Source organism: Coregonus lavaretus (assembly GCF_964263955.1).
Source record: "Coregonus lavaretus genome assembly, chromosome: 4".
NCBI lineage: Eukaryota > Metazoa > Chordata > Actinopteri > Salmoniformes > Salmonidae > Coregonus > Coregonus lavaretus.
The window spans coordinates 17,086,736-17,113,888 of record NC_139991.1 but is presented as its reverse complement, the minus strand read 5'-3'; the positions used below and the strand labels follow the sequence as shown (position 1 = coordinate 17,113,888).

The window sequence follows — 27,153 nt, the reverse complement described above, 5'->3', positions numbered from 1 at the left end:
AGTATCAGAGAATAGACTCCACAGTTCCTTCTCTGGAGCTAGTGAATGTGGGTCATATGACACAGTGCCAATAAGAGTCCTTACAGGAAGAGCACCCCAGTGAGCTCCTCTCCCTCACTCCCCCTACTGCCCTGCTCAGCTGTAGGAAAGGGACCTCTGGTCTCTCACTGAGCCTGCCCTGCAGCCTTCCCAACCCCCTCCAACAATCACCAACATCTGGGTAACACAATCCAGGAACAGACTGTAAGCCTTCCCAAATACATAACAGATAAGGTTTCTGTCTTTAAACCCTCTATTTTTGAACTCCCCTAGTAGATCTCTAGCCCTCTAGACTCGAGGCTGGGGGGTTAACAATATTTTAAAACACCTGCTGTTTTTAAATGAGAGGATTAGTTGACATTTTCTGAGTATGTTCAGAGGAATAACTCTCCAGAACAAGCTCAGCGAGAGAGAGAGAGGCCCGCCAATCTATTTAAATCTAGGGGAGTAGGGTATTACAGAGAGAGGGCTCATTGTGTGGTGCATTACTTGAATTATATTTATTAATACATTTCAGTGGAGGCTGAAGTATCGTTCGTTCCAAGTATTTCTCAGATGAAAAGTGTTAGTCAATCTCTTTCTCAATGGGCACAGACGTTATTTCAACCTCTAGTTTTGATTACATTTTGGTTGAGTTGTCAACTAACTTCAATTCAACATGAAATCAACAAAACATTTCAGCATGTCATTCTCAGCTAGCACATAATGTTCTGAGAACCATATGTTTCTTAGAGCTTGGTGAGAGCGTGGTTGTCCTATGGTTATTTTGTGTAAAACCTTCCCACAATGTTCTGGAAATGGTGCAGGATACCCAGCGAGCACATAACGTTCTGCGAACCATATGTTTCTTAGGTTGGAATTTCAGTACTTCAGCATAACGCTTCCTATAGGTTTCCTCCCAGCATAACGTTTCCTATAGGTTTCATCATGGTTCCATTTAAATTAATGTTCTCAAATTGTTCAGAAACATTAAGAAACAAAGTTATTCTGTGGGATTTCGGTACTTGAGCATAATGTTTTCTATAGGTTTCCTCATGGTTCTATTTAAAGTAATGTTCTCAGAACGTTCAGAGAATGTTAAGAAAAAACATTCTTTTGTGGGAATTTCTGTACTTCAGCATAACGTTTTCTGCAGGTTTCCTCATGGTTCTATTTAAAGTCATGTTCTCAGAACATTAAGAAAAGGTTCCATAAAAACCACAAGAAAACATTAGTAACGTTCAAATAATGTTCAAAAATTGTTATTTAAAAACATCTACATTCTGTTCTCAGCATCAACAAAACTCTCTCTATCCCCTATCTTGTTGAGGTGTTCAGGTGTGTTGGCTGCAACCACTAATTGATCTTAATGAGTGCTTTTTTCCATTGAAATGGACAAAAATGAATAGACAAAAATGAACAGCTTTGTATGAACAAAAAAATAACATGGCATGCTAGCTCTATCCTGGTGGCGCAGTGGACTAATTCCATGGATAGAGAACAGAAGATCATAAGTTCCTAAGTAGATTCATTTCCATGTGTCCAATCTGTGCTTGGAGTTCAAAACAGTTAACCTAAGCTAGCAGTGTTATTAAAAGTCTTATTGAAACATGTTCTCAGAACGTTATTTAATTACCTTCAAATAACCTATTATTTCCATTCTCAGAACATTAATAAAACCTCCCAGGAAAACTTTCAGGGAACCATCGTAAAACGTTCTCACAACCTCCCTGCAACCTAAAAATGAAAGTTCCCAGAACAGGCGAAATGTTAATTTTTTCAGAACGTTTCAAAACTTTCAGTTTTACCGGTCAGGAAACGTATGGCTTCGTTCCCAGAACCAATGGATAACCTAAAATGTATGTTCCCACAACTTCTAAGGAACCAAATGTGCTAGCTGGGTTGTATTTAGGTTAAAGGTTTGGTTGAAAAATGAGATTCCCTTACGTTGATGACTTTTTGCAAATCCAATCAGTTTTCCACGTTGATTCAACATCATCACATTGAAATGACATGGAAACAATGTTGATTCAATCCGTTTTTGCGCCCAGTGGATATTCTTTCAATACCCCCTGTCTCTCTCCTACCTCAGTACCTCAACTGCTCCACCAAGTCCCACACAGAGTCATTTCACAGTGAATTGCCTTTGTCTTAAAAAAATAGGAAAGAAGCACCTTTCTTTTCCAACCCTTCCCTATCATAACAACTCAAACTCTCATCGCCATGGTTTAATAGGACTGACACAAGGTTAGAAATGAAAAAGGCACCATGGGACCATGTTTGGTTGAATAAGCCAAACATTTGTGAAAGTTGTCTATAAAGTATGGACAACATTTCCAATATCATCCATGGTGCCCTTGAACTAAAAACAGATGAGAAAACCAAAAGCTCAGTTATTGGCTGTTCAACATGGAAGGTGTAGTAATAAAAGGCATTGGGTGAGTTACAGTTCAGAAGTGACACTGTTTACGCTGTTCTATCTCCTGTTGATACCTGACCTGCAGTAGGCCTGCTTCAGCTGAAGGAGTCCTGAGTGAGGGAGGAGGTGGGAGGGAGGGAGAAGGAGTGGGAGAGGGAGGGGGGCTCTCTGCTTTTCACAGAATCAAACCTCCTTCACTCTCTTCATTCTGTGCTGCAGTCTCTCTCTATCGCTCTGTTTTGTCTCTGTTTTTTTTCTCCAAAGGTTAATCCAAGAACCAGATGGAAGTTATCTCAGAGAAACCCTCTGTAACGGTGCGGAGAGAGAGAAAATAATGCAGACACTTCCTGGTTTAGAAAACAAACACAGAATATGAACCAAACAAAAACAAAAAACAATGTGCAAACTTTCTGATATAAATAGACCACAGTCAACTCATTGGGTAGAGCACCATGGGAGGGGGAGGAGTTAGGAGTATGTGTTTATGTTTGCTGTGTGTGTGTGTGTGTGTGCGTGCGTGTGCATGTGTGTGTATTTGAATCCGTGTATGTATGTATTTGCACGTATGTCTATACTATCATGTTTTGGATGAGAATATAGAAGAACAAGGGTAGGGTTTAGGTTGGGGGGGGGGGGGGGGGGTTATTAAGTGGGTCAGAGGTCACACCCAGTCCTGCATGGAGCGTTTGCAGTGGACCAGCAGTTTGGGAGCTCCTTTCCTCTTCAGTGTGTTGATGATGGCGTAGATCAGTCCCAGGATGCACAGCACCAGGATCAGGGGTACTGTCACCATGATGATGTTCATAGTGCGTGTCTCACTCTCGTTGATCTTCAGCACCACGTCCACCTCGTTGGTCTCCTCGTCTCTCTCGTCCTTATAGTCTACATCGTTGGTGTGGTCCCGCTCCTTGTCCTTCTCCTTGTCTTTGTCGCGGCCTGCGTCAGGGTTGAAGGGCGGGCGATCCACGTCGGGGACCTTTCGGCCTGCGTCGGTGTCCCTGTCTCTATCTGGGTCCAGGTCCACACTGCAGCCCATGAAGTCCCTCAGGATGGATTTAGGGTAGCCCGGCTCACTCTTCATCCGGTGGTTGTCAAACTTCCAGTATTTGGATCCCTTGTAGAAGTATGTATAAGCTGGGAGGGGAAGACAGAGGGAGGATGTTTAGTACAAAATACAATGTTATGATAATCAAATACTTATCCATGGCATTGAGTGAGACAGTAAATACAGTTTTGGGGGGAAAAAGACAGTCTTTTTCTTTAATCCTTTCAAGATGATGTCACTTCTTTCCCTACTCAGCTCATATTCCCTACACTAAGTCCCCCCTCTCTCTCCTTCCCTCTCTCCCCCTCTCCCTCTCTCTCTGATTGACCAAACCCACCCTTCTCCTTTGTTCAGTGTTTATTACTGCCATTTTCCTGGCCACCCTCTCACCTCCATCATCGCTGAGGAAAGCCCCCTTGGGAGAGGACGGGACCGCAGAGCCCCACACACTGATTGGCTTGGGGTAGTCCTTGTCGACTGCACGGGACTGTTCGTTAAAGCGCCAGTACCTAGAGATGAGAGGAGAGAGAGAATAACAGTATGTTAAACCACTATACAGCACTTACGTTAAATCAGGCATTCATGTAGAACTCAGGGTGTATGTGTCTCCTAAACCAAAGCAGTCAGCACAAAAGAGATGATGCCACATCCTTACACGCCAAGAGATTATGTCATCGTAATCGTGTAAAAACATATTCCATAGCCAAAACAATAGAAGACAATTTACAGTAGTGAAGACATGATGGAAACTCCATCTATCAACATGAAAAAGGGCAACAGTCATGAAATTCACAGATAACAGGGAGAGTCCCTTCCTTACCAGTCTCCTTTGAAAAAGTATGTGAAACCTGATGGTTCCCACCAGATGGCTGTGTCTATCCTGTCATAGGGGATGTCCCTGCCATAGTCCGTCAGCTCCTGGGGGTAACCAGGCTCCAGGTTGGCCTCCCTGAACAACCAGTACTTATTCCCTACAGGTGGAGGAGAGGAGGGTTGAGGAGAGGAGAGGAGGAGGAGGACAGTGATGTAGGAGGGGTGGGGGAACATATACATCAAGGAGATGAGAGAAAAGGGAGGACAGATATTGGGTTGGACATAATAATTCAGGAGGGACGGAGGGAGAGAAGGAGGGAGGGAGAAAGGGATTCATGGTTAATGGTCTTTTGTGGAGCAATGCATATGGACTTTCCCTTTCCAACAACTACCACTCATAAACCTGGAGATCGCTATGGAAACTGTTAACCCGCCATTACATTACAGTCTTGTTTATTTGCTGGCTAGCATGCATTATAGAGAGAGAAATAGAGTTTATGCACAGCTTTGGTTAGATATAATGCATTTGAAATGTCGAGGACATGGTGAGTCGTTTTGTATTGTTTTACAGTATGTTAGACACAAAGGCACCACCAACATGCTTTCTATTCTCCTGGCCCAGTTCTCATTGAAAAGAAATCCTTTGCAGTCAGCATCGGGAGACAAACGGCTGATGCAACTCTCTCACTCACATCTGCCAGATGTTGCAGGCCAACTTTTTGGTCCCTTAGTTTCTTTCCTATGGCTGTCATCCACATTTCAGAAGGTCTTGCCAATGACATCACTTGCCCTGAAGACTTTCTTTAGGGAGAGCCAGCTGTTTTAAAGAGCGACAGCTCAAATGTATCCCCAAAAAGCGGTTTCACTATCTCCATCTTTCTTTCACTGTTTCTGGTTACAAAATTCATAGAACAAAGAGATGCCAGCGGGATCTACAATAACCTCTACAGACAAATCATATTGTGTAGGCTCTCCTAAGGATATTATTACATTTGTGGTTTAACAATTGAGGAGGAGGTGGGGGGAAATCAATAGAAAGCCGCAATGAGGTCTGGGAGAAAACCTTACAGCAGCCTAATGAGGGAAAATGATCGAAATGAAAGTTAAAACCTAAAGTGTTTGGGGGCATGGGACGGTTTCTGTGGCAACGGTGCAGGGAGGAAAGAGGTAGTTGTGACCGAATGAGGAGTCTGGGGAGGATTACAGCTCGAGCCAACGAGCATTCACTGCCACCAAGGAGATCTCATGTCTAGCCCAATCCGATTGCATTTCAGCACAAGACTCTAGGGATCTCCAGTCCTCCCATTTTAACTTGACGATGTCATTATATTTTCCATTTAGACAGAAACATAATCTCTTCTATCAATTCAAAGACCGTTTGTCCGTAATATACTATCCGGGGTTACAATACATTTGTGGCTCTATGCTAAAGTGAATGTGGAGACCAAGGAACACTTAATGTCTGCAAAAACAAGTGTTAATGTGAAATTAGCAATGTTTACTCACTGTAATTATATTGTAATGTGGAAAATACTAACAGCTTTATGTTTCGTCTCCAAGGCACACTAGCGTAAAAAGAAAATACACACAGAGGACTGAAACAATGTTTGTGAATCCATTTTGGTATCAGCAACAATGCTTCATTATAGTGTAACCAAAGCGTTCAGTTGTTTTGTGATTGCTGCTACTTCAGCACATTAACAAACACTGTTCCAGTCCTCTGAGTTGGACTATTTCTCCTCTGTTTAACCCTCATTTAAAAAACAACAATGACTGACTGTGTGTGTGTGCGCGTGTGTGTGCGTGTGTTTGTGTGTATGCCTGCGCGCCTGCTTGTAGTCTTACGTGCACATCTGGTAAAATTATTATGAGAGTACAAATACCTTTAAAGAAGACGAATTTCCCATCGTGTCTCTCGTAGGCTGCATCGATGTCTCCAGGCAGTCCCCTCCAGAAGTGACCAATGGGCATAGGGTAGTTGTCCAGGACCCTGTTCCTCCGCACCCTCCAGAACCAGCGACCCTGTCAGAAAAGAGCGGGGAGAGCTGTTAGAGGACACATCCACTGGAGCTCTAATGCTCAGCATGACCTCCAACCTCTGACCCTGCCTGTGACATGGCTCTCTGGAGCACCAGACATAGCTGGGGGCTGCTGCCTGCCCACCAGATATGGACGCAAGACTGTGTATCAGCAGTTTAGTACCATCATGCAATCCATAAATTGCAGAGTCATATGGGAGAGAGGAACAGAGAGTGTCAAACATGATGGGCCATGTGCCTGATAGTTCTTGAACATCCCCTCTCTATCAGAGTCTGTTTAGCACATTGTCTGGAGGAGGAAGTCTTCACAGCCACGTTCAACAGTTTGGATCAATCAATGGGAGAAATACTTCAATAACATACGCATACACTACATACACATCCATGCACACATGCACACACGCGCTCACTCTCTCTCTGTGTCTCTCTCTCTCTCTCTCTCTCTCTCTTTCTCTCTCTCTCTCTCTCAGTGTGTCCTCAGTAAGTCCCTAGTCTCATGGTGCGGTGCGCGTCCGAGCTTGACCTTCACATTCCCTCCATCTCGTTGGCTCAGGCCCAGACCTTGAGATTACTTCAGACCTGTCTAATATATAAACCAGACCCAGGAACGCAGCCAAGGGCCTCTAAATTGAAACCGTCTGTTCTAACACCCAGCCCCCCTCCTCTACATCCACTAACCCACCTACCCTTCTCCACGCCACACACTCCCCCCTTTCATTTCACCGCCATCGCACACTCTGCAGTGTCTAAAAGAGAGGGTAGGGTCCCGTCTATAGAAACAGAGAAAATAGGGCACATTAAGTTCCATATAAAAGGTGAGGGAAAAACAGCTGTTAGTCCGTAATCTCTCTGTCACCTGACTATAACACAGGCTCTGTTCCAGCAGTGTTTGGGGTTCAGGAGACGCCTGCTGCTGGGTGGTCGGGCTCCCAAGCGCATCCGAATGCCTGCACTACATGACAAGCCTACCAGAACGGACAATGAAATAACTAAGGCAATGCTAGAAGGCTATTAATACCCACAACCACAGCGCTGAGCATATCGCATGTCCAATTACTGTAGGAACTGGTTTGGGCTTGCTGCATGTTGCATGAGGAGCATTTTACGAGTTGGACTTATATAATGTAGTTAAAAACATGTCTGAAACGGTACAAGAAGGAAATCGCCCTCTCAGTGTAGGCCTAAGAGTGCTTTCCAAAAACTACCTCACGGATCTGCAAGCTCATTCATTAGTGGTAAGTTAATAGCATTGGCTGTCAGCATTAATGGTAAAAGCTAAGAGTTGCATCTTCCTGGCAGCAGCGCTTGTCTTTGTCCTTCAAGCGAGGAGCGCAGCCTGTTAGTGAACAGAACATAATTTAAAGCAGACCTGCCCTGCATCTAATCTACTCCAATCTTCTGTGAACATGGAGAGCCAGGAAGAGAAGAGGATAACAGAAGTGTAATTACGATTCTGAAAACCCCCACCCCCACTAGTCAAATCTACTGACTGTGGAACCTCACTGGCACACAAGAGAAAAGAGAACTGACCAGCTATTCCTTAATATGAACACTACTCAACGTCAGGGACAGTCTGGGCTTGATGGTACCTTTCCTAAGGGCATTAGCAGGAGACGGCTTTGTGAAGCTACAGTCTATCGTAAGCTAATGTATGTGCACTTCAAATAAAGCCTGATGACAAAAGAGCACAGCACAGTTAAAGGCGACTCTTTTCCCCCTGCTCTCATATCTTCACTCCCCTCCAACTCTATGCTGCCTGTAGTGTACACCTTCTCTGCCCTCTCCCACAGAGACAGTTGGACAGAGAGACAGATAACTGAAGTCATGGCAAATGGCAGTTCTTGGAAGAAAGAGACATCCAACTTATTTAGATACAGCCAAAAGTAAGAGAAGTGATAGTGCTGTAGAGGGAACATGGTTCTTTTCAGTGCTTGACTTGGACTGAAATAGGTGCCGGCACTCATTTTACATTTATATTTAGGTGCAGGATACTTTTGAGCTAATATTCTATAAGAAGTGCAGGCGCTCAAGCAGTAAAACATTTTAGGTGCCGGTACTCAGCTCTGGCGAGCTCCTGCCCAAGTCAAGCACTGGCTCTTTTCATACATAAGAGAGGAGTTGACCACATCAACTGAAGCATAAACAGTGAAATTCTCTCCAGCTGTCAGCAAATGGCCTAACAAATGGTTCAAATGAGAGCCATCTCCGCAGCCCTGTACTGGTTGGTCCAGTAGTTGTTAAGGCACACCTGAGACCTAGAGAGTGCTGCTCCTCTCCTCTTTACTGGGCTCCATGTCATAAAAGAGAGCGGTTCTGGGGTTTTACAGCCTGCTTAGGGCCCAATTGAACTCAGGCCCTGATCCACCTGCCCATAAAGCTCTCCAGATGGCTCCTAACCTGGGCATAGCAGCTTTTACTGCACTACTGAGAGACATAGACAGACAGCAGCATGGTTATCACGCCCACTGGCTGCAATACGACCAGCCTTTGATCAAATTACCTACTAGCGAAATATTTGTGTTCCTAGCTCCAACAGTGCAGTAATATTCAACAATACACAAAAATACACACAAATCTAAAAAGTAAAAGAATGGAATTAAGAACTATAGAAATATTAGGACGAGCAATGTCGGAGTCTGGAGTATAAATATATATATGTGACGGGATGTATAGACAATATGGACAGTATATGGATAGAATATGTAGTATATCTGAAGAATAGTATATGTACAGCAATAGTTGAATATGATGGGCCTTGACTAGAACACAGTATATACATATGAAGTGGGTAAAACCCATTATTAAAGTGACCAGTATTCCATGACTACGTACATAGGACAGCGGTCTCTAAGGTGCATGGTAGAGTAACCAGGTGGTAGCCAGTGACAGTTGTAGGTCCTAGCAGAAGCCCTGAGACTGAATCAACTCATCTCATATGTGTGGGGGCAGTCTGAGGTCCTCACCTTGAACACAAACATCTCTCCCCTGAGCATGGTGACCGTGTCGAAGTTTCCTTCACAGATGTTGGGGCCGTAGTGGTCCGGGCGGTCAGTCGTGCGGGGCTTATCTGGCCTCCGGGGTGGGGCGTTGGGGGGAGAGTTAGGAGGAGATCTGGGGGGAGTGTTGGGAGGAGAGTTGGGGGGTGAGTTGGGGGGAGAGTTGGGTGGAGAGTTGGGGGGTTTGGGTTCTGGCTGGGCTGGCCGGCGAGGAGTGACAGTAGGAAGAGCCTGGGTGGGTGTACCGTCTGGCTGACCTGCAGAAATAAAGTGATAAACGCATCAAATAACAGCAGTTATAGGCTACTCTCCACTCAAAAATCCTAAAAGGAAATCAAGGGCTTAGAGATTTGTCCTCCAACTGATCTCATAATTGGTAGCTGTGTCCTGGTTTTGCCCAAGCTAGATAAGTGGATATGTGAATCAGCAGGCTGATTTTCCACTTAGAGCATGCTGTGGGCAGGAGGCATGTAGAGTGGAAACACAGACCTCAGACTACTCCAACTCCAATCAGAGTTGTAATCAAAGCGGTGCCCAGGGCTGGAACCACTACTCTTATACATTTATAAAAACCAAAGCTCTTACAGCCAACCTTTTCAGGTCCATACACCAGTAGTTTTGTTACAGACGGCCAACTCACCATAGATCTGTTGTATTCCTCTGAGGTCATCCTCAGGCAGTTGAAAGTCATCTGTTTCCATCCACTGGTAGAAAGGAGCCATAATGGCCATTGGGTTGTTGGAGTGTTCCAGGCCCAGGGCATGGCCCAGCTCATGTACAGCAACAAGGAACAGATCATTACCTGGACAGAGATATATATATATATATATAGTGAGAGAGAGAGAGAGAGAGAGAGACAGAGAGAGAGAGAGAGAGAGAGAGAGAGAGAGAGAGAGAGAGAGAGAGAGAGAGAGAGAGAGAGAGAGAGAGAGAGAGAGAGAGAGAGAGAGAGAGAGAGAGAGAGAGAGAGAGAGAGAGAGAGAGAGAGAGAGAGAGAGAGAGAGAGAGAGAGAGAGAGAGAGAGAGAGAGAGAGAGAGAGAGAGAGAGAGAGAGAGAGAGAGAGAGAGAGAGAGAGAGAGAAGGAGGATAGTCATTATCATACTCAAGGCACTTAAGAAGTATACACCACGTCACGACTAAACCTAAAATAGACAGTGAGTGAGTAAAGTGAGAAAACTGGCCCCATTTAGCTCAGTTGGTAGGGCATGGCGCTTGCAACGCCAGGGTTGTGGGTTCGTTTCCCACGGGGGGCCAGTATGAAAATGTATGCACTCACTAACTGTAAGTCGCTCTGGATAAGAGCGTCTGCTAAATGACTAAAATGTCAAATGTAAGTCCCCTTGTGTAACACCACTGAGACCTGAGCAGTGACCTGAGCTGTGGCCACAAGCAGGAAGTGTTAACAGAGTTACTGGGGTCACCCAGGAGGGAATGGCAGACAACGAGCGGAACAGGCCATTCAGGCAGCATCTCACACAACGTATTTACTCATCCTTTCTCTCCACACGCTAACTAACCGTGTGTTGATTCAGGAGCCAGAAAACGTCATTAATTCCATGCTACAAAAGGCACTGAAAACATGACAAACTAGTAGTGTAGCCTTAGGAAACTGAATGAAAGACAGACATTTACTGTACATAGCTTCCAAAAGAATGGTTCTAAAATGGTTGGCGTGAAATGAATGACAGCTATTTTTGGCAAGTTTAGCTAATAGAGTTGACTTGGAGAGCTCAGGGCTTGGGTTGGGGCTGGAGCTTTGGTTGGAGCTGGGGATGGGGTTGGAGCTAGGGCTAGGGTGGGACCTGGGGCTGGAGCTGGGGCTGGGGTTGGAGCTAGGGCTAGGGTGGGACCTGGGGCTGGAGCTGGGGATGGGGTTGGAGCTGGGGGTGAACCTGGGGTTGAGGTTGGAGATGGGGATGGGTTGGAGCTATGGATTGGGTTGGAGGTGGGGGTTGGGGGGAAGTCAAGGGGTTTTCCCATTTTGACCCTGGTTATTGATCCCCAGAGCTGGTCAAGTGACGAATATAGTTACGTCATTCTAACTGAGACTACATGGTGGTGGGGCAGTAGTCTATAGGTTCAGACAGTAAGCTCCTCCCATTGAGGTTATGAAGTCAATGCACAAAAATGTGCTTGTTCAGGGTTTTTAACGGTGTTAATGGTGCCCTCAGTAGATAAAGTGGTCAGTCTAATGTCTTCTGATAAGCATCAAGACACGCACTCCTCATACCCCAATCAAAGCCTGCCGTTGTCCCAGACAGACTGACAGTGATGCATTGTCACAGCAACAGAGAACACATCTGTGACACAGTGACTGCCACTTCAAACACCCTTCACAAAGAACATCCTGTGGACACTCACAAAAAAAGTATATGGAAATTGCCTTGAATTTAATTGACCTATCCTATAGGTTCGCCATTAAAGTTGGTTCCAAGTTATGGCATGGTACTTTCCCAGTGAATGACAAATTATTCCATTCCAGTTTTAATTTAACTTTGACCTGATCTGTGGGCCATCTTGTCTGAAATGAATGTTGAGGGTGGTTGGTGAGATGTCTGTAGGGATCGCTCTATTATACTGACAGACAGTATCGTGTGGAACTACATTATGTCATGGCTTCTGTCATCTGAGGAAGTTGAGATGTTCAGGATTCCTCTTTTTGTCAGCTGCATGCTCCCATCCCCTCCCATCCCCTTCCAAGTTCTCCACCAACCACAATCTGTGACTTAGCGGGTTATCAGCACATCCATGTGACTCTAAAAATATACCACAGGATACAGAGAAAGAAAGAGAGAGAGAGAGAGAGAGAGAGAGAGAGAGGAGAGAGAGAGAGTGAGAGAGAGAGAGAGAGAGAGAGAGAGAGAGAGAGAGAGAGAGAGAGAGAGAGAGAGAGAGAGAGAGAGAGAGAGAGAGAGAGAGAGAGAGAGAGAGAAAGCGGAGAGAGATTGAGAGAAAGAGAGATGGGAAGAAAGAAGGCTCTGTAAGGCAACCCTGACAACCATGTGGCTCACAGACTTCAAACGTCTCGGGAGAAGAGCCAACTTATCTCTCTTCCTCCTCACTAAAATGAACACAGCAGCACATATCCCCATCTAAGAGCCTAATGAATAGACATGCAGCTTTGTTAGATATCAGTGTGTAATAACCACAACACTGTCAAGCATGTTTAAGCTTAGCCAACAATGTCCTTAATGTGCCACGAACACTTAGTTGACCTTTACTTTTAGAATTTTCGTGGTTTAAAAGACCGTTAAAAGTAATGTGTCAGAGAGTTTTAAAGACCTAGGCTACATGAGGATACAACAGTGTTAAAGAAAGGGTCAACTCAAAAACCGGTCTCCCACTGTGGAATTACCTCAAAACTCTCACTGTGATCTGTCCAGTAACACCTCCTACTCTCTCGACCTCACCAAGCATAGCCAGCCATCTGTCTCTGCTCTGACTGGCTCAGGAAATGACAACGTTCACCTCCACAAGGCAGGGAAAACTCTCAGTCACTCACCAAGACCCTCTGGGCAACACCAGTTTGGTTAATGATTGAAAGGATGAAAAGAATACCTCCATTCCTTAAAACACGGCTTTGAGAGCCGGTGGGAGTTGTAAAAGCTGTATGATGTCATCCATCTAACTTTGAAGTTTAATGGAGGTAATGGAGGAGTAAAACTCAACAAATGTTCAACAAATGAGTGATGATGTGGTTTGTCATGCCAACTATGGTAAACAAGGGGAAGGTAGGGAAAGGCCAGCTAAAGTAGGTGAGGAGAGCGGAAAGCAGGGACGTTGCATTTAATGAATAAGAATGTATAAGATGTAATGGTTCTGGTGTAGAGCTAAAGAGACTGGTATCCATCCACATCCATCACCTACCTTGCAAGTTCCCATTGCCGATGGTCCATGGCTCATCAGAGTCAAAGTGAGTATCACCGCCCATACCAGGACCAGGGAAGTAGGCGTGGGCAAGGAACCCGCCCTCGCCATCGAAGGGTGAGCTGTCTCCATGGAAACCCGAGGCAAAGAAGATCATGATGTCAGGCTCCTTCCTCCGGCCATATTTGATCTCCTGGTAGGGGATCTCATCGAAGGTCAGCGGGGTCACCTTCTGCCACACCTTGAAGGCCCTCCGGATGGCCTCATACGAGTTGTACTCCCCGATCTTTGGTGTGTAGTTCTGTATACTGCAAGGGAAGAGGAGGAATCCAAATGAAAACTCATTTGGAATTTGGTTATAGATGAAGCTTGACCAAGATTAAGTAAATTATGTTATTTACCTGTAGGTGAGGTGGCTCTTGTTCCATTTGTGGCCAGTGAGTGCATAACGTTTCCGCCGAACGTTGGTCTTGATCTGACCCCCAAACTTGTCTGGGACTCCGCAGCGCGGCCTCCGCATGGCTCTAGGAGAGGATACCAGGGTTACACTCCCCACTCCTCTACACAGTGTCACACTGGGGTTTTATGAGATACACTGCCCATGATACCAGCCCAGGTGCTGTACCATAGAAAAGTGAATGCGTTTTATGTCCAGTAACTGATCTGTGGGTTCAAGATAGGCCACCCCTAAAGATAGGAAGACATTGCTCCCTGTTGGGGATTTGATATCTACATCCCAGACCAGACCAGGCCACCTCACACTCCTATGATCTTATCACTCCAAGGCTCAAATCCTTCCGTCTCCCTCATACTGTACAAATCCATTACAAACTAGGAAATGAATCCATTGACATGATTGGACACATAGGCATCAGAGAGAGAGAGGTCTGGTTCAGGATAATAGCATTAGGATGGCAGTAATGGGAGCAATGACAGAGCACAATAGGGAAGGAAGTGTGACATACGTCACCGTGCCTTGGTCCATCGCGCCGGTGACCTCCAGACCGTAGAAACGCTGCATGTCGCTGACGGCATTTGAAAGGATGTGAGCTGACCGCATGGTGGACATCTGTCTGCTGGCCTGAGGTAGGTAGCCATACATCCGCAGCCATGACTGAGAGAGAGAGAGAGAGAGAGAGAGAGAGAGAGAGAGAGAGAGAGAGAGAGAGAGAGAGAGAGAGGGGGGACAGAGAGAGAGAGAGAGAGAGAAAGAGAGAGAGAGAGAGAGAGAGAGAGAGAGAGAGAGAGAGAGAGAGAGAGAGAGAGAGAGAGGGGGGGGGGACAGAGAGAGGACAGATAGAGAGAGAGAGAGAAAGAGAGAGAGAGAGAGAAAGAGAGAGAAAGAGAGAGGGACAGAGAGAGAGAAACTTAACACCATACAGAGTGTACACTTCCAATTCTCAATTTTTCCACTAATTGGTCTTTTGACCAATGACATCAGATCTTTTCACATCAGATCTTTTTCAGAGCTGATCTGAGTAGTCAAAAGACCAATTAGTGCAAAAAAGATCAGAATTGGGCTGCCTGTGTAAACACAGCTTAATAGGCATACAGAACAGCGTAACTGCCGTGTGGGGGAGGAAGACATGAAGGGAGAAACCAGATACAATCACAGACTTCAGATTGACCGTTCCACCTGTTAAAGGGATATTTAATACCACCACAGGCTGTGCCAGAGCGTCGCGGCGGATAGATCTACAGATGGAGACACTCAACAGGGTGGCCACGCAACTCTATCAGCTAAACCATTGTGAAAGAGAGAGATCAGGAACTAACCAGTCACACCAAAATGACCACACCTCAACCCTCAGCTGATGGGATATGCCTGGGAGGCGGATGATAAGGAGAGGCAGGGGTTAGCTTTTCTCTGAAGCCCACGCTACTGTATAGGAGGCTACTGATCTTTAATTATGTAATTAGCGCTAATTACATAAGAAGTCCCCCACACACATACTGTAATAAACACAATTAACCCTATACTGTGGTTGCTGAATTACTGCCCTGCCTGCTGTAACCAATGTGGAGGCAATAACAGGGCTAGTGATTGAGAACAGGGTTAACACAGCGGGTTAACTTTATGCATCTCTGAGTTTGATTACAAACAGCTGTGCTGAGACACCATTTTGTTGACAGCAGTTTGTGTCCGAGAGATGATAAATCCCAGCGTATGAACCAGTAAGGCAAAAGCAATAAGTCAATATTTTCACTGAAGAAAAAAGACACGGAAAACACGTGGCATACATTTCCTGATCTTCTGAGGAGCCATTTAACATCCAGTGAGATGTTTTATCTCTCTGCCTTGAATCATTCTGCACCACTTCCATCTGTTAGAACATCTTTAGAAGCCACATGGAGGGAGATGTGAATGGCCACACTTTTAATGTCACTCCTCTGATATTTGTAAGACTGCCTTGTGTGACTGAGTGTGTGAAGCGGCCACATGATTTACACAAGAATAGTAACAAGCTCTAATCCTGTTACACAAGCAACCATGGACATCTTGAGAAACTCTTAAAGACAGACCTCCTCCCAGAGCAGTAAATGAGTGATTTACCGGGGGGGGGGGGGGATTAGAAATGGACCTATCTCTACCATACAGGCACCGGACTGAGCAGAGAGGAGGGGGAGGAGTGCTATAATGCCCACTTCTCTTCTAGCTAAGGACCAGGCCTGGGTTGCTGTTCCTGGTTGAATGGGGCTCCCTCTGGTTTCTGGCCGGCATGATCTCCGCCTTCCAACCCCCATGCTCACAGAAGACACAGGCCTTTGTGGTCCCCTCCCTCTGCTGTGGAGCAGGCCTGAATAGCCGGCCCTGTTTCTGGGCACAGGCTGAATGTAAACCCCTCTTTCTCCAGGGCACCAACTGGAGCCCCCAGATCCCATGCTGCTGCTACTTCTGGAAACACGGCTGACAAGAGAGCGCCTTACAGACAGCTGAAACACTGCTCTGTCTCTCTCTCTGCTCTTTCCCTCCAGCCTCTCTTACACTCTTCCTCTTCCCTCTCTCTCTCTGATATCAACTTCCTCTCTCTTTCCTGTCACATTCTCAACCCCCTACTGGCTGGCTCCCTCTTTTTGCTTCCCTCATTCGATATTTTTGTCTCTCTCTTTCATACAAATTCAGGTAGATACTTTCCCTATATTTTCATTGGATATGGGTGGAAGCGGAGAATGGCTGGTTTAGGTGGGACCCACCTTATCTTCCAGATAAGGGCCCGTTCACACAATCTGAGTCCGGGATTCTGGAGAGTGTAGGAGGTGAAGGGGTGTGTTCATACAAGACAGAAAATATATTATCCCAGCTTGTAAAAGACACAACAACCAGGTTTCTTTTCTCTCTGGCATCGTTTGGGATGGTATTTATTGAAGGGCGTTGGAACAAGAGAAATAGGCTACACCACGTTATAGATATATGAAAGCACCCTTTTAAAAAGTAAAGTGCTTCAATCTGTACCCTACCCTTTAAGAATCATCTGTAATGAATACAAAGCAAGGCTATGGTTCCAGGGGGGAGTGAAGCACAGGACTTCTTTTAGTCCAATCAGCTACCCTGTCAGCAGCTCCTTCAATAAGACCTTGAGCGTACCTGCCAAAACGAAGGCCTCCTGGATCCAGCAATTCACGAGGAATTGTAAAACGAGCCTCACTCAGTGTATGTGGTTGTGTGTGTGTGTGCGCGCGTGAGTGTCTGCGTCCCGCACAATGTCAGCCAAGACACTAACAAATGGAGAATGCTTTTATTCCCTGGACTTGGTAGCCTGCCATCTTTTGGTCCTAACCTCCAGCAGAGAGAGAATAAAAACGAAGGAGAGAGAGACAGGGGGGGGGGGGAATAAAAAACACACACAGGCACTGTCCTACTCTGTAAGCGAGTGTCTTGTGAGAGAGAGAAACAGAGATAGAGATGGAAACAGAGAGAGAGAGAGAGAGAGAGAGAGAGAGAGAGAGAGAGAGAGAGAGAGAGAGAGAGAGAGAGAGAGAGAGAGAGAAAGCGAGAAACAGAGATCGAGAGAGAGAAAACTGAGAGAGAGAGAGATCCGGAGGGAAGACAGTAACCATTAGTGGTTCATGGCATTTCCCATTCTCATCGCTACTCATTACCTCTCGCCATGGCGATGAAAGCTCGCTGTGCCCATGGCGACGGGTAACCTCAGGGGAACACAAAGGAACTGGTTGGAATACAGAGAGAAGGCATGCTGCATGGACAAGCAGAAATAGAGTGAGGCTGGCTCTGCCAACATTAAGGGTTAAACTGGGGATAAAGATAGGGTTTCAGGAAGCAATACAGTCAGCCTCCTGTGTTCTGCAGACTTAATAAACCATAGCCCCTCCCACTTCTCCACCTCTTCTTTATGCTGGTCTCTCTTTCTCCCTCTCTCTCCCTCTTTTCCCTCTGAAACAGTCCTCTCCAGACAAGAGCTCTCATTGTTGCTCCTCAGCTGCCTGGGAGTCCTGCAGGCCTAAATGTCTCTCCTCTGTTTGTGTCCCATTTGGAAAACAGCTGTCACACTTAACCATCACATGCAGCACAGCTGAGCAAGCCGCCTAGTTCACTCTCTTTTTCTCCCTCTCTCTATCATTTATCGCTCTCCCTCACTCCCACTTCATCTCTGTTCATCAGACAGTGTAGGAGTCCAGTCTCCTTTGATAGGTCAAGCTGTAGGTGCAGGGAGGAAGGGAGCTGATGACCATAACATCAGTGAGAATGTTCAGTAAATGCAAAAGGGAGAATCCATTCAAGACAGATCTCAGCTGAGCTCATATGCATATTATTCATGCATGCTGATTAATCACTTTATATTGAATTGAATGGAGAGAGAATATCAGATACAGGCTAAGTGTAACAGTTTAGTGAAAACACACAAAAAGCGTGACATTTTCAGGTGAACACCAACCCACACTTTGAGGACAGACGTTGGCAGATAGGCGTTAACTAACAGGCTGTCTGTTCTCGTCAGTCTCCACCCCATCCCAGATTTTTAAAACAATCCCTCAGTCAACAGGTCTCCTTGACTACACTTAAAGACCCCATTACCACCTAAACACTACAATGCTAATACTCTGCCAGGATGTCGCATGTTGGGACAAGAAAGGCCCCAAGGTCTTTTTGTCTCGTAAACAATGGCTGCCAGGTCAGCAGTAACTACCTGTGTATGAGCCTCATTCCTCATCATAATCCTTCAGTCTAGTCAGTCACAAATCTGCCTCACTCAGAGTGCACTCAACCAAAACACAAACATAAACACAACTTAGGTAAGAATGCAGAGGCACGCAGTGGCCGACCCATCACTGATGTGATCAGTATTGACTAACTGACTGATGACAATATTGATTTTCCTCAGCACAGTGTTTCAATCTAAGAGTCTGTACTACATTCATTAGTGGATGATTTATTATGTGACAAGAATGTTTTATACACCTTTATGGGATTTTCTTACATTTACAATGTCTCTCCTAAATATGCCATATTATAGTATTATAAATATATTATTACGTTATAATATTGGTACTATAACATGTTATAACAGTGTATCTCCTTTTCTCACATCAGTTGTATGTTCTACTGATAGCCAGACCAACAATGAGAGGCTGTGGACCACTGTGGTCTCACCACACACAGCCTAACACCCCAGAGACTAACCCAGTCCCACACTGCACCACCACAACACGGCCACACTGCTCTGGTGGCAGCCAAATCATTTCCTGTGAGAACACCATCGGCATGGTTACTAGGGCTTTGAGAGTCTAGTGCCACATAAAATCACATAAAAATATATATATATTTGGCAGTGGTAAGTCCAGGGTGAAAGTTGGGACAATAAAAAGTAGACCTCATCTGGCCTGTATGAAAAAAAAGAAAAACTGTGTTTCCCATCCATGATAATGCAGGAGAATAACTCCTGATCTCTCACAGCACAGGAACCTTCCAGCTAGCACAAAGGAGCTACGGTATATCTGTTAAATCTGCCACAAGCCCCACAGGTGTGAGAAATGTGTATACACATGTGTTGGCAAAGGATCCAGGCTGATTGTGGTTAGTTCAGACTGCCTCACATGGCTACGTTTTAATACTATGATTTCAAAGTGGCTTAACATTTTTGATAGTCACAACACAACAACCAACCTCAACTGCAGTGGCCTGTGAGAGAAAAAGAAACAGTGTGTGCATAACTGACCCCTTCATTAAGCCTTGACCTGACAGAAGAGGCTAAGCACTAAAGTCAACACAGCATGGTTAAGTGGGTGCAGCTGGGACAAAGTCCACAAAAACACAGACCTATACAATAACAAAGGAGAAAAGGTATTACAAACATTCGATTCTGCTCTGCTGGATTGAAACTGGCCCTCCACATTCAGTTGGTGTGTTGTAAAGGAAAACTAGAGGGGCGTATTCTTCTCTACACATTTGTTGGGACATTGTATTCCCTATGGGACACATGTTTAATGCTAAGCTCATTAGCCTACATCTCAGCTCACTCTCACCTATCTGGAGCAGGTTGGGAATCAGCACTGCCTGCTGCTGAAGACAGAAAGAGTGATGGTCTGGAAACGAACTGCGAAAGCATTTGCCTATTCCCCCCACATGTAATCGTTCAGTTGATTAATATGTCCAAAGCAGGGGGCAACTAGTGAGATGAGCACGGCTCAGTCAGTGATGCAGATATCTTTTCAGGTGCTGTTGTAATATTTCAAGAAAGCAAAACAACCCTACCTGTAGGAAGGTAAAGTGGTGAACCAATAATATGGATATGTGCTTACAGAATGTGGTAATAACAGTGGGACTACTTAACCTGACCCAGAGATCCTTTAAGAACAGCAGCTTTCCACATATGGAGCTGACTGCAAGAGTGTGTCAGTGTGTCAGTGAATGAGTAAGATTTGTGTAGTTTGGCTAGCGGCATGGTCTTTTTGGGGAGAAGTTCCAGCCCAGGAGGACCCTGTTGGCGGCGCACAAGGGATAGTCCTGTTATTGTGGAACAGCTAGTTATGAGCAGGATATGCAGCTTGGGGTGCTGGATCGAGTTCCTCAGACCGAATGAGCTGGGTCATTAAGTTCAAAATGTGTGTGTAAAAGTGCCCAATTTGCACTCATGAATGCCTTACGAATAAGAGACATTTATAGTAGTGATCTGACTTTTTGTTTCAGGACTGGAACAGACTTGACCTAACAAATATTTTGGTGTTCTTGCAGGGTATCCAAAAAGATTAAGAATACCTGTCCCCAGCACACATAATTGTTATTTTGTGCCATCAGATGAGTGCAAGGTTGTCAAGGTTATGCGCAACCATCTCTATTGAAAGATGGGCAGTCAAATAGCAATATCAGCTAAAGTTAACAGGGATTTGGTGAGAGGTTTTTTATAACTTGTGTGTTTTGCAGCATATTATGATACATTAAAACTAGTTTTTGTATAAACACTACAGCATTGTTGTAACACAGGGAACTTTCTGAACATTGACATTTTCAGTGAAGATGTTCCAATTACCTCTGCATTAAAAGCTTCATCCTCTCCTCCGTGTGTCCCGAGACAGGTGACCCAAAGCACGAGGAGAGAGGGAACTAAAATCCGTCTCCAGAGTAACCAAATCCAGTTTTCCCATGAGGATGCCATAGCCTACTCGTGGCTTGCCAAAACCCCGGACAATGAAATGGATACCTTGTCCAAGTGTCCACTGAGGCACTGGGTACAAAGGCGCGCTTCAAGTTGTTAAGAATAATTTATGTTGGTCACCTTCCAAGGAGTCCCTCAAAAATACTGTAAATTTTAAGAGGAAAAAATATAACATTTGCTATGGCGAGGATATCAATAAGGACAGTGACATTCATCAATTCCGTCAGTATCGCTTCCAGAAAACAAGGTTCATTCGAGTATCCAGAGGTGTTGCAGCTGTTAGAAAGGTTGTCCTTTTGATTGCCACACTACATGTCCTCTCCACAGCTCTGTTTGAATAGACCACAATCCCAGGAGGGGGATCAGATAAGTCTTGCACTGTTGCCAGGATTTCTAAAACGCTTAGGTAGCCTATTATTGCTTGCGGGCGTGTCCCAATTTTACTCACAATTCCATATCAGGATGTGCGGATAAAAAGTAATTTCCTAACAACCAGCTTTATGGTAATTGGCATGTTGGTGTCACTGCACCAGAAGCCAGCTCACAAAGCACGCATAGTGACTTTAATCTTAATATGTCAGTCATTTACTGAACTGCTGTGTGTAACATGCTTAATGTTGACAGAACAAACACATTGCAAATGAGCCCAATAGCAACGGAAGACGGTTGAAGGTTAAATAACGGGTCCAAGTTTGTTGACAATTATTTACAGACCACGACAAAGAAGTTGAAGTCGGCTGCAGATGTCCAACACTCGTGCAAATCTTGCGCGGTGTCTCCGTAAGCCTGTTTTGAATCACGGCGCCTCCTGTAAAGATTTCATATGATAGTTCTCCGCCCGTTAAAATCTAGATTTTTCTTCCAGTTTTCCTGGACTCTGTCCACCCTGTTCCGTTACTCTCCCGGGTCGATTTAAGTGTGTTTTATGGAGCGGGGCAGCTCGAAGCTGGACTGGCTGCTTCACCAGTGACTATGTACCTTGTGCGTCGCGGTCAAAGTCGCTCCTCCAGCTATCAAATCAGTAAGGAGAGCGGATGTAGCCCCCCACCACATTAGCGGATGTAGCCCTCCACCCCCTTCGAAACTATTGAGCGCGTATAGGCTACAAATTAGTATTTTGATGGCATTTACGTTTTCAGAGGTTTCACAAAACGTTCTATTAATATTGTTATTGGTTGAATTCATTCAGCTTCATAGTTGGAAATAACAAATAGCCTAGCCCTGAAAATGATTATACTGTAGGCCTACTGCCTGGTAGCCCTAAAACTTCAATTAACCACCCTAGGCTAATTACCCTTGGGCAGAATAGTCATGGTGAACGAGATAACGTCTTAGTAGGCCTATTTTATGATGTTGTGTCCCTTTCTCATTAAATATCTTATTCATTGATAGTCTATCCCTCAATAGAATGCCCCAGGAGGGGACTAGCAGCAGCCAGGCAGAGCATTCATGGTTGTCAACAACAAGCCAGTTGCAGAGGAAATGTGTGGACAGAGACAGGTGAGTGTATAGCAGCCCTCTCATTAGTTCTGTCACATTCAGCCAACTCCTTTGACTAACCTATGTCCTGTCCTGACTCCTGCCTAATGGCAGCTGGCGACAGACATGTCTGTAGAGTCAATGGAGCAGTCCTCTCCAAAGGAAGGGGATTCACACCTCAGTAAGCAGCCTGATACCTCCTCTCCATGAGTAAGGTTGCTTTACAACAAAGGAGGCACATTCTGATCAGGTGAACAGCTTTTGCATTTCGTTATCAAGTGTGATCAAAGGGGGGGATTTTGCCTCCCCGTACTATCAATCACTTGTCACCTTCTTATGTGTCTATCATCTATTTTACGTGACTGCCTCTGGCTGGTTATATCCTCACCTGCCTAATAACAGGAAGTTCACCTTCATTGGATATTGCCTCAGCCTCACCACAGAGTACACAGGCAAAGTGTCATCACATTTGATGCACAGGATGTAGCTCATTAGCTGTAAAACGGCAACATTTTCTCTCAGCCTCATTGCAAAATGTGTAGAATAGCATGAGGTTAGCTATAAAACAGCATATTTTTCTCTCTGTCCCATGGCAATATGTGTAGAATTGCAGAAAATTAGCTTTAAAAATTCTAAATTCTCTCAACCTCATTGCAAAATGTGTAAAATAGCATGAGAGTAGCTATGAAACTGAACATTTTTCAATTTACCCCATGGCAAAATGTGTAGAATTGTAGGAAGTTAGCTGTTTCCCCCCCCAAAAAAAACTCCTACCTTGCAGGGGCCCCCGCGAAACTGTGGTATGCCACTGATGTAGCTACATTGTCACGGTTCAGACAGACGACCAGAGGACCACAATTGCGTCACACCAGAAAGTTTATTAAAACTTAAGGGAAAAGGGAAGTAGGGTGTGAATGAAGGCTCCAGGGGTAACAGGGATCCCGTCCAATGTGCTGGGTCTGTGCCCCCCCCAGTGGCAGCGATGCGTCCTATGAAGCCGGTGGTGGGTGGTCCAGAAGTCCTGGGGGGGGGAGACACAGACACAACAGGGCGGAATGAAACAAGGCAGCAGTACAGTTCAAGGGAAATCCAAAATACGTAGTAGCAAGGCAGAAGGCTGGTCAGAGTTACCGGGATTGAAGAGTAGTCAGGAGTCGTTATGGCAGAAGCAGGTCTGGATCTCCTGGGGCAGAAGAGTATCCAAAAATCAGGCAGGTCCGGGGTCACAAAACCAGGGTGAGCCAGAAGCGCGAGCAAACAGGTTCCGGGTGTGAGCTTTGCAGACGATCTGACACCGGAGAGCTGAAAGACAGGGCCTTAAATACTGGGAGAGGTAGTGGGTAATGCAGCGCAGCTGGCAGAGTAATTAGAGCAGAGCAGAGCAGGGACAGGTGGAGCTAGTTAGGCTGAGTAGAGAGAGTGGTGAGCAGAGTGGAAGAAAATTAAGGTGGTAACCCGGTGGAGTGAGAGGCTCATGACAGAACCCCCCCCCCAAGGGACGGCCCCAGAAGTCCCAAGAGCAACACCACGCCGGGCGGGAGGAGGGGAGCCGGAGGAGGGCTAGAACTCCTCCGAACGGTCCGAGTGAACGTCCTCATCCTCGGAGGAAGCCGGAGGGCCGTGGTCGGGAGATGGGACAGGTCCCGAGACAGGATCAGGCACAGGACAGGAAGCCGAGCGGGCAGGACGGTTAGGGACCCCTCTGGGGCGGCCCCTACGGATTGCAGGTTGATCAGGATGCCGTTGGTGGAAAGCGGTGATGAGAGTCCTATCCACAATCCGACTAGCTGGCACCCAGGTCCTTTCCTCAGGTCCATAGCCCTCCCAGTCAATGAGGTACTGGAGACCCCTACCCCTCCGTCTGGACCGAAGCAGGCGGCGGACGGTGTAAACCAGACCACCATCGACGAGCCGTGGAGGAGGAGGACAAGGCGCAGCAGGGACCAGCGGACTCTCATGGATGGGCTTAATCTTAGACACATGGAAAGTGGGGTGCACCCTCAGGGAATTAGGCAGTTGGAGCCGGACAGCAGTTGGGCTAATCACTCTTATGATAGGGAATGGGCCAATGAACCGAGGTGACAGCTTCTGCGACTCCACCCTGAGTGGCAGGTTCTTCGATGACAACCACACCCTTTGACCAACATGGTAGGTGGGAGCAGGAATTCTCCGACGGTTGGCCCCGGTAGTGTAGCTGGCAACGGATCTGAGGAGTGTGGCTCGGGCTTGTGACCAGGTGCGGCGACATCGACGGGCAAAAGCAAATGCAGATGGGCAAGTAACCTCCTCTTCCTGGCTGGCAAATAGAGGAGGCTGGTATCCATAAACACATTGGAAAGGGGACATACCGATGGCAGAGCAGGTCAGAGAATTGTGTGCGTACTCCACCCATGTCAATTGCTGCGACCAGGAGTGGGGGTTGCGTGAAGTCATGCATCGCAGTGCCTTCTCGAGCTCCTGATTAGCCCGCTCTGACTGCCCATTGGATTGGGGATGGAATCCGGAAGTCAGACTGACTGTGGCTCCCAGCAGGTGACAGAACTCCTTCCAAAAAGCGGAGGAGAATTGTGGACCACGGTCAGAAACTACATCCTTTGGCAGTCCGTGGATCCGGAAGACGTGTTCCAGGACCACCTGGGCGGTCTCCTTGGCGGTTGGGAGCTTGGGGAGGGGAATGAAGTGTGCCATCTTGCTGAAACGGTCAACTATGGTGAGAATGACGGTCATGCCACTTGAAGGGGGCAGCCCCGTGACAAAGTCAAGGGCGATGTGAGACCAGGGACGTCTGGGCACAGGCAGGGGCTGCAGCAATCCGGCTGGGGGCTGGCAGGACGACTTGTGTTGGTTGCAGATGGGGCAGGCTTGGACGAATTCCCGTACATCCTTTCTCAGAGAGGGCCACCAGAACCTCTGGGCGAGCAGGTTGTAAGTGCGGGTGGAGCCAGGGTGACAAGCTAGGCGGGAGTCATGTCCCCACTGAACGACCTGGGACCTCAGGTCTTCGGGGACAAAAAGGCGGTCAGCTGGGCAAGTGCTGGGACCTGGCTGGTTACGGAGAGCCTCCAGCACCTGTTCCTCAACAGCCCAGGTCAGAGCTGCAACGATGCAGGGACTTGGCAGAATCGACACAGGGTCCTTGGAGGGGGTGTCATCCTTCTGGAATTGACGGGAGAGGGCGTCTGGCTTGGTGTTGCGTGATCCAGGCCGGTATGACAGAGTGAAATTAAACCTGGTGAAGAACAGGGCCCAGCGGGACTGCCTGGAGTTCAACCGTTTGGCCGTGCGGATGTACTCCAAGTTCTTATGATCGGTCCAAACGAGAAATGGAATGGTGGACCCCTCCAGCCAGTGACGCCACTCCTCCAAGGCAAGCTTCACAGCCAGCAGCTCACGGTTCCCTATGTCGTAATTGCACTCAGAGGGGGACAACCGACGTGAGAAAAAGGCACAGGGATGGAGCTTCCTATCCTCCGCAGCCCACTGAGAAATCACAGCACCAACTCCCACATCCGAGGCGTCCACCTCCACAATGAATTGCCGGTCCACATCAGGCATCTGGAGGATGGGAGCGGAGGTGAACCTCACCTTGAGGGTACTGAAGGCTTTGTCGGCTGCTGGGGTCCAGGTGAAGGGTTGCTTGGTGCTGGTTAGAGCAGTGAGAGGGGCAGCAACGGTACTGTAGTTCCGGATAAACTTTCTATAGAAGTTAGCAAACCCCAGAAACTGTTGCAGCTTCTTTCTGTTCTCCGGAACTGGCCATGAAGTGACTGCTGATACTTTGGCAGGATCCATTTGGATACTTCCCTCTGCCACTATGTACCCCAGGAAGGCCACTGTCTTGACGTGAAACTCACATTTCTCTGCCTTGGCGTAGAGGGAATTCTCCAGAAGACGATGAAGGACTTGCTGGACATGGCGGGTGTGTTCAGACAGGTTTCTGGAGTAGATTAAGATGTCATCCAGGTAAACGAAGACAAACTTGTTTAACATGTCCCGCAGTACATCATTCACAAGAGCCTGGAACACAGCAGGAGCATTGGTGAGGCCAAAAGGCATAACCAGATACTCGTAGTGGCCTGTTGGTGTATTGAATGCGGTTTTCCATTCATCTCCCTCCCGGATCCGCACTAGGTGGTAAGCGTTTCTGAGATCCAACTTGGTAAAAACAGTGGCTCCCTGGAGCAACTCAAAAGCAGAGGTGAGCAGAGGCAGAGGGTAACGGTTTTTCACTGTGATGTCGTTGAGTCCCCTGTAGTCGATGCAGGGGCGAAGAGATCCGTCCTTCTTCCCCACAAAGAAGAAGCCAGCACCAGCAGGAGATGAAGATGAACGGATTAATCCTGCGGACAGAGAGCCATTGATGTAGTCCTCCATGGACTTTCTTTCAGGAGCAGACAACGAATAAAGACGACCCTTTGGAGGGGCTGTTCCAGGGAGGAGGTCGATGGCACAGTCGTACGGTCGGTGAGGGGGCAGAGATGTGGCTCTTGCTTTGTTAAACACCTCTCTGAGACCATGGTAGCATTCTGGGACATTGGAGAGGTCAGGAGCGGAGTTAGTAGGTACTGGCCGAGGGGGTAGTGCGGCAGCAAGCAGGCAGGTTCGGTGGCAGTCCTCTCCCCACTCCCTGATCACCCCGGTCACCCAGTCGAGCTGAGGGTTGTGCCGGCGGAGCCATGGGTAACCCAGGATGAGGGGTTGGCCTGGAGAGGGGAGCAGGTGAAACTGGATAGTTTCTTGATGGTTTCCTGACAGACCCATCGAGACCGGGGCCGTGACATGAGTGACCGATCCGAGTAAGTGTCCGTCCAGTGCCCGGGCAGGAATAGGAGGTGTCAAACGGAGGTTCTCCAGTCCCAGTTG

General features: G+C 46.8%; 1 protein-coding gene across 1 annotated transcript; it reads right to left on the bottom strand.

Annotated features, from left to right (window-relative positions):
- Positions 1 to 520: 520 nt before the first annotated feature.
- Positions 521 to 21,863, bottom strand: LOC311128061 (matrix metalloproteinase-15-like). Its single transcript, XM_084160016.1, has 10 exons — positions 20,686 to 21,863; positions 14,164 to 14,312; positions 13,600 to 13,722; positions 13,199 to 13,506; positions 9,971 to 10,132; positions 9,298 to 9,587; positions 6,179 to 6,317; positions 4,303 to 4,453; positions 3,873 to 3,991; positions 521 to 3,571 (listed from the first exon to the last, which is right to left on the bottom strand). Exons 1-10 carry the CDS (start codon positions 20,809 to 20,811, stop codon positions 3,099 to 3,101), a joined length of 2,040 nt encoding a protein of 679 aa, XP_084016142.1. The 5' UTR covers positions 20,812 to 21,863; the 3' UTR covers positions 521 to 3,098.
- Between the last annotated feature and the right edge of the window lie 5,290 nt (positions 21,864 to 27,153).